Source organism: Denticeps clupeoides, chromosome 7 (genome assembly GCF_900700375.1).
Source record: "Denticeps clupeoides chromosome 7, fDenClu1.1, whole genome shotgun sequence".
Taxonomy (NCBI): domain Eukaryota; kingdom Metazoa; phylum Chordata; class Actinopteri; order Clupeiformes; family Denticipitidae; genus Denticeps; species Denticeps clupeoides.
Window position 1 is genome coordinate 6,453,230 of NC_041713.1, and position 14,540 is coordinate 6,467,769.

The window sequence follows — 14,540 nt, forward strand, 5'->3', positions numbered from 1 at the left end:
CAGATGAAGGTGTCACTTACGCGTCCTCGCCACGCTGTAAATGTTTTGTTGTCTTGTCATGCATACATCCACAAATAAACAGAAAATCTGCCACAAAGAAACACTTTGCATAAAATGCTAATTGTGTCCTTATAAAAGGCACACGGATGGGGGGACAATTTATATTCCAAGCAGGAATGCAATGAATCATGATTTCTGTGTCCCTCCACTAGCTGCTCGGGCAGTCGCTATGGTTCAGCCCCCAGCCCACCCCCGTCCCTTTTCCAGGCACACAGACATGCATATAAATATGAGCAGATGCATGATGCCAAAGGCATGCAAGAGCAAAAGTAAGTATACCCTACAAGCACCTCCATGACTGCCCACCACAGCTTCCGCTCCTCAGGAACTAGCCAGTTACATTTCTGGAGATCCTGGGCATCCTGGGCATCTAGCCCTTGCTGTGTTTGGCATCATGCTGTTAAGAAACACTTTGATTGGCCAATCAGAAATGGTCATTCTGCTGTATCCTTTGATGGAATTTTAAAAACTCCAAGAATTGATTAAATAGAAAAAAAATTATCATTTTGCAGACTGGAGTGTTTAACATGCAGAGAGGTTCTGTCCTAAGCAATGAGCCTCTCCATGCCCAGATAGAGAATTGGTGAGACTTTGTTCCTTGGAAAAGGGCAGAATACCCAAAGAAGTCTTTTTGGTGTAAGGAACCTTCAAGGGAACCCATGACACAAACACTAGGTTAGCAATAGATAGGGACATGAGACATGAGAGGTGTCTACAGAGAAGACGGGAAGATGTTCACAGAAAATGGTGATACACAGCAGAACAGCACACGGTGCTGTATTTAACCCATCCTCTGCATTTAACCCATCACCCTGAGTGAGCAGTGGGCAGTGTGTGGGGATGGTGCTTTGCTCAGTGGCACCTTGGTGGATCGGGATTTGAACCGGCAACCTTCTGGCCGCCAGGCCACCACTGCCAATGAATGAAGACACTGTAAATGGCCAACAACCCCCTCATGAAACTAAATTTACAGAAAATCAAGAAATGCCATTCGTATAGAAAGAGGGTAGGCTATAAATGGAAGTCCTGAAGTCTCCAAGCTGGTAACAGCAGGTACCTCAGATGTGGACAGCAGTCCAGCTGTCAGCTGCTCCATTTTATACCAGGAAGCGCTTTTGACTTCACTCATCACTCTCTGAGCTCCTCAGCGACTCTGATCTCCATTTCAGAGCGTGCCAGATAATGGTGGCACTTGTGAGCTCCGGATTTTAAAAAGCCAATCCAGCAGGCGAAGGATCCCTGTTGTTTTATTTGCAAGGCTCCAACAGTCACCAGCTGATACTTGGTTTAGGGCCCAGAGCACAAACGAACTTGTAGAAATCTCCGCAACATCGGGGAGGAGAGCTGAGCTTTTATACTATAAATAGAGTCCATTTAGGGTATTTTAGGGCACTTATTTTAAGGCTAAGCGGCCCAGCACAAAATTTATGGACCCTGGTCTTATACACATCACTCAATTACCTCTAAAATATTTTTAATCCACGACACCTCAAATTAAAGAACGGTTTTCCCACAAGAACATCAACAAACATCACCCTTGCTCTCCATGTGTGTCATCACTCACACACACTCCCTGTTTAGGGAGTTAAGGACATCATTACAACGGAGAGGCTTTCCTGGTTAAGGAGAAGCTACCACCCTACCAACCAATTAAACATATATACCCACTAACCTATTAAACACACACACACATATGTATGTATGAATATAGACAGTTATATACACACATATATGTATATACATGTATATGCGTAATAAATGTTCAAATAGCAATTACAGCTGAAAGCAATAAATGGAACAATGACCTTCTAAGAGTGCCAGAGTGAGATAACTCTCACTTCCAGTGGATATGGATGAACTCATTTTCATCAATTTTCATTCGTTCTCATCTGGGAAGCTGTCAGTGTGGCCCTTCTTTAGCATTTAAGCAGGCAGAAAATAGTCCCATTGGAGTGAGTAACTTTATTATTGTTTGATGCATGATTGAAAGGCTGGGGGTTCCAACGAACGATTATCACAGGTCCTAGTTCTGTACGTTGCCTCTATTACACAGACAAGTACACAGGGGATCACTGGCTTAATATATGGGGAATCTGAAGAAAAATGTCAACACCACAATCATGTTGCTGTGTTCCACAAACCATACTCAAACGCTTTTTGCAGTATGGCAGGGTTCATTATCCTACAGAAAGATGGCAATGTCCTCAGAAAATGTGGTGTACTGATCTGACCCAATATTGAGGGTTAGTGGTAGATGTCAAAATATCAAGAATTGAGGATGCATGGTTTCCCAGCAGAACATCCCCCAAAGCATCACACTGCTGATGGTTTGCCGTCTTCCCATAGTGCATCTTGGTGCCATGTTTTCTCCAGGTAACAGACTCACACACAGCCAACCATTCATAGTTGCTGGTCGCCTTTTGGTTTGTCCTGACCACTGGACCAGGGATTCCCCACAAGAGTAGCAGTTTTGGAGATGCTATGAGCCATGATGTCTTACCAACACATCAACTTCAAAGACTCAGTGTTCACATCCCACCAACTGATAGGTGCCACTCTATCCAGAAAACCAACGGTATTCACTTCAGCTGTCGGTAGTCATAGTGTTATGGATGATCAGAGAATTTAAAGCCACTGTGCTGCACCTATAATTTGGCTAAAAATCTTTGAGTGACTTTTAAATCTGTTCTATTAACCAACTATCAAACAAGTCCCTTACACTGAGCCATATTCTCCAATTACAAACAAAAGAGCCATCATTTGACCCTACCTATTGCTTTGGCATTAATATTGTAATTAGCATAATTTGTCATTTTAATGAGAATATCACAATGAAGAAAACATTTTAAAGACATTTTAAAGGCCAAGACGAGGGCGTGAACTTCAATTGAACTTCCACACAGGAAGCCTGGTTAGAGGACATATCATCTTGATACAGAAAGTAATTAACTTTTCGGCAACACAAAACATAGCTGCCACATAAATGGCACCAATTACATGAAAATCATCAATCATGAGATAGCCCTGACCGTTTGCATATAAAACATCTTGAGTTATACCAACGAAAGAACAGCTTTATCCGTCTGCCTTTCAGGAAACCTTCAAGATGTTCCATTTCAGACTTGTCCATTTTACACAATAAAACAGCTCATCTGTACACAAGCAAAATTAAGATGTGTGGATGGGACTAACTTGTACTGGGCCTGGAAGTGTTCCTGGACAAAGCTGTGGTGTATTCCAGCCTGGTGTTGGCCTCCTGAATCAAGGATGGTTGACTCCTCGGTTCCCAGAATTGCCTAGAAAAACCAACAGACAATCATAAGCGCACTTGAAACTGCACAGTTATACTGAGAAAAAGCACAGGTTCTTTTCTTGTTTCTTGTTTTTTCCTCTTGAAAAATGTCTGAACATTGTGTCAACTCTGCTAACTCCAACACCTCCTAGTTAACCTTGGACAAAGCTGGAAGCAAAAAAAGGTTTAAACTGACCGCTAAAACATCCCAAGGTCAAAAAACATGTGTGATAGCAAAGAGACACAGCAGGGACGACGTACAAAAGGACACAATGTTGTCTCTGCGCCATTATACTGCATTTATTCAGCTGGACCAAGGGCGGCAAATGCAAAACAGCCTCTGCGTTCTTCCCGCAGACGACAATTAGAAGCTAGCGTAGAAAAAAGCAAATGCTGAGGGAAACAGTTAGATGTCGGAAAAAAAAAACCCAGAATGTTACACATTTACAGTGAGCCTTCGACTAAACAAACACTGCGAGGTAAAATGGAAAAGAGCTGTCAGCTTCAGGCACACAATAACCACGCAACTCAGCAATTATCGCCACTTTCACACACCTACTTACATGGTCTGCCAAACAAAACAAGTGACAATGTTGAAAACCTTCAAGATGTAACTTGGTACATCTGGTAACTTGGTAACTTGAAAGCATGTTGTAAGTCGCTCTGGATAAGGGCATTTGCCAAATGCCATTACATGTAAATGTAAATGAAAAGTTTTTTGATGTTTTATCTCTGTCATGTCATTTTTATCAACTGAAGAACAGTTATAATCGGTTTTATAGTAAAGGCGTATCAGTATGTTGATATCAGGAACAGGAACCGTATGAACAGTCATTTTAACCACATGAAGACTAATATACTGCTTCTAGAATACACAATTTTGACCAGAATACTCTATAAAAAGGTGATGTGTCCAAAAGGAACAATGAGAAAGTGTAAAGCTCTGGGTGACAACGATAAGATTCTGCTGCTAGATGCCTGTCATGGGGGTTGTTCCCAGTATGCTTTGGACGGTGCATACCAATCTACAACACTACAAACTGGTTTCACACCAAGCCCTTACTCCACTGAAAACAACAGAGCCATGACACCTCACCCATAGACCAAAGGCAGAAGGTGCCCTGAAATCATGTAGCACCTACCTAAAGATAGTTACAGACCACATATACATCTCAATGTCAAAGAGATTTCCTGACAGCAGTAGTCTTTCTCAGCAGGAAAATGTGCAACGCTGAAAAAGTTGTAGAGCATTCGGGAGCATTGCAAAAGCCTCAAGGTGTTGACTTGTCCCCCATCTTCCCTAGAATTCAATACAACCGAGCATCTGTGGGACGTGCTGGGAAAACAAGGCTGATCCGTAGAGGCACCACCACATACCTCACTGGTCTTAAAGGATTTGCTGCAAGTTTCTTGGTTCCAGATACCACAGGACACCTTCAGGGGTCTCATGGAGTCCATGCCTCGATGCTCCAGAAAGGCTTTCATAACAAGGAAGGCCTAAAGAATATAAAGCTGCTTTTTTCACGTTGTGGCTATTCAATGTATGAACATCTATACATTTTCTTTAAAGACACGAACATGACAGTTGTGACATAATCGGTTGTTTGTCGTAGTATGGACCGAGCTATCAGATATCTCATACGGTGATGGATTTCTCACACAAAAAAGGCCAAAGACCTACATGTCTCTGCTCATTACAACTCTGACCACAGCTTTCACCTTTTTGGTTCCTGTTCTGATACCGGCCCCCTTTCGTTCCCAGGCTAGCAGGATCTGAGGCGTGAAATCTTCACTAAAGGAAGGTTTTTGATTTCTGCCACAAAGCTGTGGGAAAGCAACGGTCCCGCTATGACCGACCACTGTGCCTCTTGTATGGAAGCCGTTTCTGTGTACCTGCACCAGAGAGGGACTGAAACATGACTCCCTCGTGAAAGTCCTGAAACAGGCAGGGGAATGTTTTCTCTCACTCTCACTCTTTCCCTCCCACTCTAAGGCTCTTGTCCTCTTTCCTTGTCTTATTGTCTGGCATGTGAACATTGCCATTCTCTTGTTCTCATTGTGTTATAATTAGCGGCTTCATTCACATTCCGTCTCCTCTGAAGCCTTGCTGAGTTTTTACTAGAAACTACTAACATTACTAACTTTAATATTATACATTTATATTAAACAGTCTTATAAAACTGGACTCAGAGCACAATTGGCAAACTGCAGGCCAAAGTTTGTTCAGCCCCTTTAGTGCTATAGTGAGAGCAACTACAGGAGGGCTGAGGAATTCCACTGCTATCATTATGAAACGATAAAGGAGGGGTAAAAGTGGTAGACCATTAAGTGTAAGTCTAAGGCTTATCACCACTCGAAATTCCCCTGCTTGAAGCGAGCCAGGCCTGGCTGTCTACCAGCAAGACACAGAACCCTACACAAGGTGGTGGCACTGACTATAATTTATTCACTTCCCAGGGCTCTAGATGGTGACCAAATTTCTCAAAAATCAGAGAAAAAAATTTCTCCATAAACTCCCCGTGGTGTATACAAGAAACGCATATTCAGCCCATGTTGTATTCTAAACCAACCAGAGATCATGAAGAGCAGGACCCGCCACTGATTGGTTGTGTGTGTGTGTACACTGATTTCTGTACGTGTGAAAGTGCGAGTGCTTCAGTTTTTAATCAGAGGATTTAATAAGAGGTTTATAACGAGTCCTTAAAAGTTAGATCAAGTCAAGCGTGACCTTGACTTTAATCAATGTTTTCTCTAATAAATAGCAAGATTCATAAGAATTCAAAGGAATGGATGGAGCAAAATAAAAGTACAAGAACCATGTTAAAACCACAAAAAGTACACTACTAATTTAATATCCGAATATTTGACGTTGTTGGTTTGATATTATTCTCTGTTGCGTCTTTTCCACGTTATTCTAACAGTCTCTCACTAACCTAGCCCAGTTCAAAGAGAGAGAAGAATACAAGGATACGAAAAGTACCACAGTGTGGCTGTCAAGTGGGCTGATTTCCCCTCTGACAACAAGAGAGCCCCTGTTGTCTAGATATTAAAATAGAAATAGAAAATGGGCCGTTTCAGGGATTTTTTTCAAGCTGTTTTATTTATTTCTCAATACAGCACCACCTGTGACACAGCTGCCATTTTTAATAGCTGAAGTGATATAGAAGTGATATGATATAGATATTTTTAGGGAAAAAAGCTTACTGTGTGCTGACCTTAAACGATTAGCTGAGGGAGGAATGAAATGTTTTAAATGTAATAAAAAATGCTTCCAATGAGCATCCAATCACGTCCTCTGAACAGTTGAGGGTCTGGAAAGAGCGAAGCAAAATAGTTCACGGTGTCGCTTGAACGATAATGCAACAATCAATTAATCACGCCGTCCACTATCATACTCAAACAAATTCCACCGAGACCATGGTTACAGATTGGGTGATGTTTGACATTGTCCATGACATCACAGCATGGTGCCGGCGGCGCCCACCCTGCAGTTGAGGACACAGGAGTTTAAATTGTAGATCATTTTCTCTTTAGCGATCTGAATCTTTTTTATTATCTGTAGCACTGAATTTGTGTGTTTGACTGAGGTTGATTTACTAACCAAACTGTTTCTAAACCAACAATAATAAAATGTTTAATTGTACACACTGATGCAAGGACAGTGGCTTTTACCCACTCAGATCATGAGTGGGACACGATTGGTGGAAGGACAGAGATTCTGGAAGAGGACAGAGCCTCTCAGTTTCCAAAAGGAAAACAAATCACAGCAGGGAGCAGCTTCTGGGCCACCCAACGGGAGCGTCCCCTCTAAATAACCGGGGCAGCTGAGATGGGACGGCCATGCATGATGAAGCTGGGAAAGAAGGCAACGCCTACAAATTTCCCTGCTTCGCTGTGACTTGGACATGAACGCCCACAACAGCTTCGTCATTTTCATCAGTGAATATACATCCCATGTAATTACATTAATATTATAATTCCTAATGTTTGAATCATTTTGCACTGAATGTATAAACCAAGTGCCCAAGTCCATGGAGGAAAACATAAAAATTAATGCCTCCTTCACAGGTCGTTATTTCCTCATAGTGCATGAAATGCCCTTAGGCTAATGAAATAAATATCTATGCCTGAGACATTCTTGGTATATGAACATCATCAAATTTAATAGCGCCACTGTGTGTAAAAGCAAGGGGTGGTCTCCGAAACGGCTCCACTGCGAATAATTCAGACGCCCGCCGTAGACAAATGATGGAGCTCTGGAGAGGCCTGACCTGTCGTGACGAAATAGATGGCCACGTCGGGCGAGAGGACAAAGAAAAGCCCGCTGGACGAATGGCCCGCTAGGGCGCACAGAGACAGGAAGCAAGAGAGGGCGCCGACACTACTGCCAGACGCTAAGCTGAAGAATAATGGACTATCTGCTCACGGGCCGTGCTAAAAATAATTGCTGGTGCAGAAGTAATTGCAGGATGTTCCTGACTCACGGTGGCTACCGAGCTGCCGGGTCAAGGTCAGACAAAGGCGAGTCCTACACTGTTAATGACCACATTTCAAATAAAACAAGATTTGTCCACTTTACACCACATAAACAGTCGGCATATAATTAACAGTTAATATGATTCTATTACAGGGGAGACGTAAAATGTAATGAGCCTGAGCATATATGGATTTACACTCTGTGTAATGTGGGCTACACTGCTGCATCCCCTGTATGTTCGGCCTGAAACCTTGTTATTTTGAAGATGAGGCACCCAAAAAGAGTTTAAAAATTGTTCATGTGCACTCCCTACACACCTGAAAATAAAAAGTGCATCGCTCCTGAGTTCGAGCGTCTGGCCTGCCGTGTGTCTACGTTTGAAACATTCAAAAAAATCTAATTGCGTACATGCGTACACAAAAACGTGTGCAATCTGAGCAAACCCTAAAACTCCTTCGCATTGTTGTCTAGCTAGGATGAATTTCCACATTTATGGAACGTTTGAATGTGTCCATTTTGACAGCCCTACAGATTTTATGACATCACTATAACAAACCGATTACAAACCCATGCCAAGGCAGCCAATCAGGAATGCTCCAAACTGAGACTTTGTCATACCCATTCCAAAGTGAGACTTTGTCATAGGGGCAGTGGTGGCCTAACGGTTAAAGAAGCGACCAATAATCAGAAGGTTGCCGGTTCGAAACCCGGTGTGCCAAAATAGGTGAAGTGATTGTGATACACAGCAGCACAGCACACGGTGCACAAAGTGAAATTTGTCCTCTGCATTTAACCCATCACCCTTGGTGAGCAGGGATCGGGATTCGAACCGACAACCATCTGATTACTGGGCTGCTTAGGTGCCCCTGAGGTGACCAGTGTCCCCACACAGTGCTCCCCGGGTGCCTGTCATATACTTTATTAATCCTTCGGGATTAATAAAGTACAACCAAAAAAAAAAAAAACTAATCTGTGGGAGATTCTTGCGTTGTGTTCGGCAATTTGTCAAGGAAAAAGGATACCCGCCTCACTTGTCCCTTAATCTGTCACACACAGCGAGTGGGAGGGAGGGGGGTGCACAGTGTGCCACCGGTCTCAAAGAGAGTTACGCAAATAAGATTACTTTGCTGGATAAGCTGGTTCTTTTTTTATTATTCCATTAAACCATATAAAAAGCAGAATCTAGTCTCAGTCAGCCCAGTCTTTTATTGGACAGATCACATCTGCAGGGCAGCAGTGACGATCAAACATTTCCATTTAATAAAAATCTATGACCGCAAAAATCTATGGTACATTTTGCTCTTTCGTCTTCTTTCTCTCCCTCTGTTCTGTAGATCTGTCTTGATTAGGGGCCAAACAACAGAGGAGATTAAAAAAAGGACCAACTGGGTGAGTTATCTGGCATCTCACTCATCATGTCTGAGCGCTCGGCTGGCCATGGGTGAGGTGACTCGGCTGGGCAGACAGTGCCGGTGGACGCTCTGTGTGTGGGGCGACGGGGACGTCTGGGTGGCTTTTGTCTTGCATTCGAAATTGGAATATAGCGACTGGAGACTGGTGGAGTTTAAACGACCTGTTAAATGGGTTAAGCGGACCATTAGGCTTTCCTGTCTTTCGCTTGCAGGGGCAGCCAATCAGAAAGAAGGGTGGTTATCTTTACTTTTCACATCTTTAACTGTCAGGATTGCCTGCAGCTGAGCTCCACACCGGAATCCAATTCTGACGCCCCATAAATGCCGGAAGTTTCCGCCCGTTCGGGGTCGCTGGCATTTTCGTGAACTCTATGCACGAACTTGACCTTGTTTAGTGTTATGTGTTTTGAGTTCTGGCAATCGGCACACGCCTACGGGTTTGTTTATGTTCTTTATTTAAGTTTAAATCGTTTTCGGCCACCGCGCCAGTCTTTATTTGTATTTCTTTGTTTGTTAATAAAAACCCCTTCCCAGTATGTCAGACCTCTGCGCTTCCTTCCCCCGTAAGTCCGTAGTCGTGACAGAATGCCAGCGACCCACCCAAAAGCGCAGAGGTGGAAAGCAGAGGAGAAGAAACGCCGCGAAGGACGCAGCCCGGCGCGGAGAACGCGGACACCAGGGGAGAGACGCGCCGCCCGTTCTGGTGGAGCGTTTTCTCCCCGAGAAGCCGTGGTACGCGGCGCCGCGTGATGACGTCACCCCCGGGAAACTCCGCGAAACCCGGAAGCGACAACGTCGGCGGGTGAGTGGGCGGAGCGATGACGTTGGCGTCGGCAGCAGCGAGGAAGTGACGTGGGCAGCGAGCGCAGAAGATGCGACCCCCACGATCTTCGCCATGTCGAGCCAAGAACTCTGCGCTCTGCTGGCAAGGCTCCCCGTGGACTGGGACGACACGGACGACGACGAGAGCACGGGAGACGAGAGTTGGGCTCCGCCCATCGCGCCAGTCTGCGATCGTCGCAAGGTCCGTGGGGACCCACGTCACTTCCAGGGGGGTGAGAAGCAGCAACAACGGCGCCGTTCCTCCAGCGAGGAGGTGGGCAGCCTCCAGCCCGAATGGCCAGAGTACTGCCCATGGGAGCTTATCGCGCCATGGGTCCAGGATGTCCGCAGGGTGGACGACCCTCGGAGTCACCGGTGGGAGGACACGGATGACGAAAGCGATGATGACGTGGATTTTCGGTGGGCGGTCGGTGCCGGGATGGCTCCGCCCAGCGTGCGCGTCCGAGATCATCGCGGCGTCCGTGAGGACCCATGTGACTTCCGGGGGTACGAGGTTGACACGGACGACGACCAGGATGACGCCGTTTGGGCAGTCGGTGCCGGGATGGCTCCGCCCATTGCGCCCATCCAGGATCGTCACGAGGTCCGTGGAGACCCACGTCCCTCCCAGCAGTGTGAGGAAAGCTGGTGGAAGAGGGCGACGGGAGGTCGCCAGCCAGCAACTGCGCTGCCGGGACTGCCTCGCAGGGAATCCTCCATTCCTGCTCCAGTCGCCGACCCGCCTTCCCTCTGCCCGGACGTTCCCCAGCGAAATGGCAGCGCAGCACCAGCGTCCACACCTGCTGGAGAAGACGTCCACCCCCCTCCACACCACACACCTACCACCATCTCCAGCGACGTGCCCAGCCCCGTGTGGGACAGCCCAATTGTCCCGGGACCCTTCAGTGGGGCAGCAGACACAGACGAGATCACTACCATCCTCACGTGTCTGACTGGATCAGCATGGGGCTGGAGCACAACCCTCTGGCAGCAGGGAGAGACAGACAGGAGTTTTCGGGACTTCCAACAGAGACTGAGGGCGGAGTTTGATCGGCCTGAGCCAGGGATCGAACTCTGCCCCTCCACCACATCCAGTGCCAGTCAGGATCCGGGGCAAGAAGACCCAGCACTGGTGGGCGACGAGAAGGTCGCTCCTCCCGAGATCCTGGCTGTGCCCCCTGAGGAGGTCCCGGAGAGCCCAGAGAGGGAGCCAGACGACCCTCTCTTCTGTCTGTCTCTGTCTGTGTGTGTCTGTGTGGCATATGTGTCCGTATGTCGCCCCCACTTCCCCTCTTTGTGTCCACCAGATGGCGACCCAGCCGCGGAGCCGAACCCCAGGGAGGAGGTTCCTGACCCGAATGTGCTGGTCCAAGGCGAGGTGGACAAGCCCCAAGGTACCCCTAAGTCCAGCCGGGGGGGGTGCTCCCCCAAAGAATTTTTTGGGGGGGTGCAGTTCGGGTTGGGGACTCCTCCTGAGGGGAGGGGAGGTGGGGAAGCGATGGAGCTGGGTCCTCCGGTAGCCAGTGAGGAGGGCGGGCCAGGCATGGGCCTGCGTCTGCCTCCAGAGGGGTGGAGCGCCATAGAGCCCCCGGGTAGGCATGAGGACCCAGCTGGGACAGGCAGGAAGAGGGCCTGCTTGTCCCAACGGACGCAGAAGGGGCTAGCCGGATGGTCTGGCAATGCCCCCCCCCTTGGCACCAGGGCCGTGCAGCGAGAGGGGCTGCATAGTCCCAGAAGGCACCAGCCTGGGGTGCCTGAAACAGTCGCCGGAGACTCTGGGACAATCTCCCTGCGCGGTGCAGGGGGTGACACAAGACGTGTCAGAGGGGACGTGTGGAGACAGGGCCCACACGTACCCAGATGGATCGGCCCTGATTATTGTGTGCAGGTACGGGAGTCCGGGGCCGCCATGCGGGACCACGCCGGGGAGCCAGGCCGAGGGTCCGGGGCCACCATGCGGGACCACGCCGGGGAGCCAGGCCGAGGGTCCGGGGCCACCATGCGGGACCACGCCGGGGAGCCAGGCCGAGGTTCCGGGGCCGCCATGCGGGACCACGCCGGGGAGCCAGGCCGAGGGTCCGGGGCCGCCATGCGGGACCACGCCGGGGAGCCAGGCCGAGGGTCCGGGGCCGCCAAGCGGGACCACGCCGGGGAGCCAGGCCGAGGGTCCGGGGCCGCCAAGCGGGACCACGCCGGGGAGCCAGGCCGAGGGTCCGGGGCCGCCAAGCGGGACCACGCCGGGGAGCCAGGCCGAGGGTCCGGGGCCGCCAAGCGGGACCACGCCGGGGAGCCAGGCCGAGGGTCCGGGGCCGCCAAGCGGGACCACGCCGGGGAGCCAGGCCGAGGCACCGGGGCCGCCAAGCGGGACCACGCCGGGGAGCCAGCCCGAGGCACCGGGGCCGCCAAGCGGGACCACGCCGGGGAGCCAGCCCGAGGCACCGGGGCCGCCAAGCGGGACCACGCCGGGGAGCCAGCCCGAGGGACCGGGGCCGCCACGCCTGACCACGCCGGGGAGCCAGCCCGAGGGACCGGGGCCGCCACGCCTGACCACGCCGGGGAGCCAGCCCGAGGGACCTGGGCCGCCACGCCTGACCACGCCGGGGAGCCAGCCCGAGGGACCCGGTCCTCCAAGGGGAGGATACAGCAGGGCAGGAGCCCTGTGGTTGCCGCCGTCCGCCCCGCCGCCTCCACTGATGGTACTGTTGGGGCTCCGAGGACGTAGCCCTTGGAGGGGGGGCTCTGTCAGGATTGCCTGCAGCTGAGCTCCACACCGGAATCCAATTCTGACGCCCCATAAATGCCGGAAGTTTCCGCCCGTTCGGGGTCGCTGGCATTTTCGTGAACTCTATGCACGAACTTGACCTTGTTTAGTGTTATGTGTTTTGAGTTCTGGCAATCGCCACATGCCTACGGGTTTGTTTATGTTCTTTATTTAAGTTTAAATCGTTTTCGGCCACCGCGCCAGTCTTTATTTGTATTTCTTTGTTTGTTAATAAAAACCCCTTCCCAACATGTCAAACCTCTGCGCTTCCTTCCCCCGTAAGTCCGTAGTCGTGACATTAACGTTCACATTTCTTTTCTTTTCAGTGCCTATTTGTACCATCATATATATTTAACATATTTTCGAAAGCTATTCCTAGCCTTGCCCACTTTTATGTCTGGAATATGACAAGTTAATCATTTTATACGATATTGTGTTGTACAGTTTGTAACCATCCCTTTGTTCAGTAAATCATTTTCTACTCTATGTTTAGATGGGTACAGACAGGGGGAGAACCTTCTATGCCAATTGGTTTGTGAGGTGCATGGAATTGCTATAGAAATGGTCTCAGTAGCCTCTCCCGCAGAAAAGTTAAACACAGCAATTCTGATGCAAGCCACTGACTGCAAGGCCCCACTGCTGGTGAGTCTCCGGCTTATAGTCCTGCTACTGTGAGCGCTTTATTGCTGTTTCTATGGCAATGCTGGCAGCCTGGAAAGAAAGACCAAGAGAGACGGAGAACAGCGGGCTGTGGAGAACCATTCAACCAACAACCAAAAAAACTTTGAATCCTCTGAGTAGTACAGGCTTGGTGGAAATGAAAGGTCTTATGCCATGACAATTCTCTGTAACCTTGGTCCTGCAGCATCTGTTTGCTTGAGTCAATGAAAAATGTGTGAATATGCTCTGAGTTATTAGACAAACATATCAACGAAGACACTGAAAGAGAATTTTTTGGCACCACCTGATTGTGACCCCATTTTTCAATTTGAACTTTTGACAAAAAAAAATGAATATGGTCGTTAAAAAATATTTATACAGCAGAATATTGTGATATTTTACGTTGTGATATTGTATCGATACAGTGAAAGGGACATCAAATATCAATTTGAATACAAATTCAGTCAAGAATTAATTTTTTTTGGCTGAATTATTAATGTAATGTGATCCACACAGATCGTACAAGCATCTTGTATTTCAGCTCTGTTTTTACATTTTCATTTAACTGTACAATATCGCAATAGGTACAGTATCACAATATATCATAATATATAATATATATAAATAACCCCTCCTCGGGACAATGACATGGTCGCATCACCTGCACAAAACCATGCCTACTTGCAGCATGAGGCATTCGTTTTGGACAAGAGCACAGAGCACTTTTGTTTGCAATGGAGTTAATGGAGTTTAATGGAGTTTAAAGGTTTAAAATGAATCAAGCCTTCAATCTGTCAATAATCCAGGTTTAGTAATGCATGTTAATGCCCAATCAAATTATATACCACAATATATACTGTCTACCGTCTATGGTTAAGCTCATATCGCAATATGAATTTGTTTCCATATCGCACAGCAATACTAGGAGGCTCAAATCCAATATTCCACGAAAATTAAACAACCACACACGCCAGCAGCACCTAATCTCCTGATACTCCTGTTGCAGCAACAGAAAAAAAAGGTCAAATAAGAACAAAAACAAAAATCCCAGCCCGG

At 48.0% G+C, this 14,540-nt stretch overlaps 1 protein-coding gene across 2 annotated transcripts in view; it reads right to left on the bottom strand.

Moving 5' to 3' along the window:
• usp43b (ubiquitin specific peptidase 43b) overlaps positions 1–14,540 on the bottom strand; it is a 60,442-nt gene that overhangs the window by 31,537 nt on the left and 14,365 nt on the right. For both annotated transcript variants that reach the window (XM_028985472.1, XM_028985471.1), the window contains exon 3: positions 3,253–3,356. In XM_028985472.1, the coding sequence (XP_028841305.1) occupies positions 3,253–3,356 (104 nt within the window). The remainder of the gene's footprint in view (positions 1–3,252; positions 3,357–14,540) is intronic.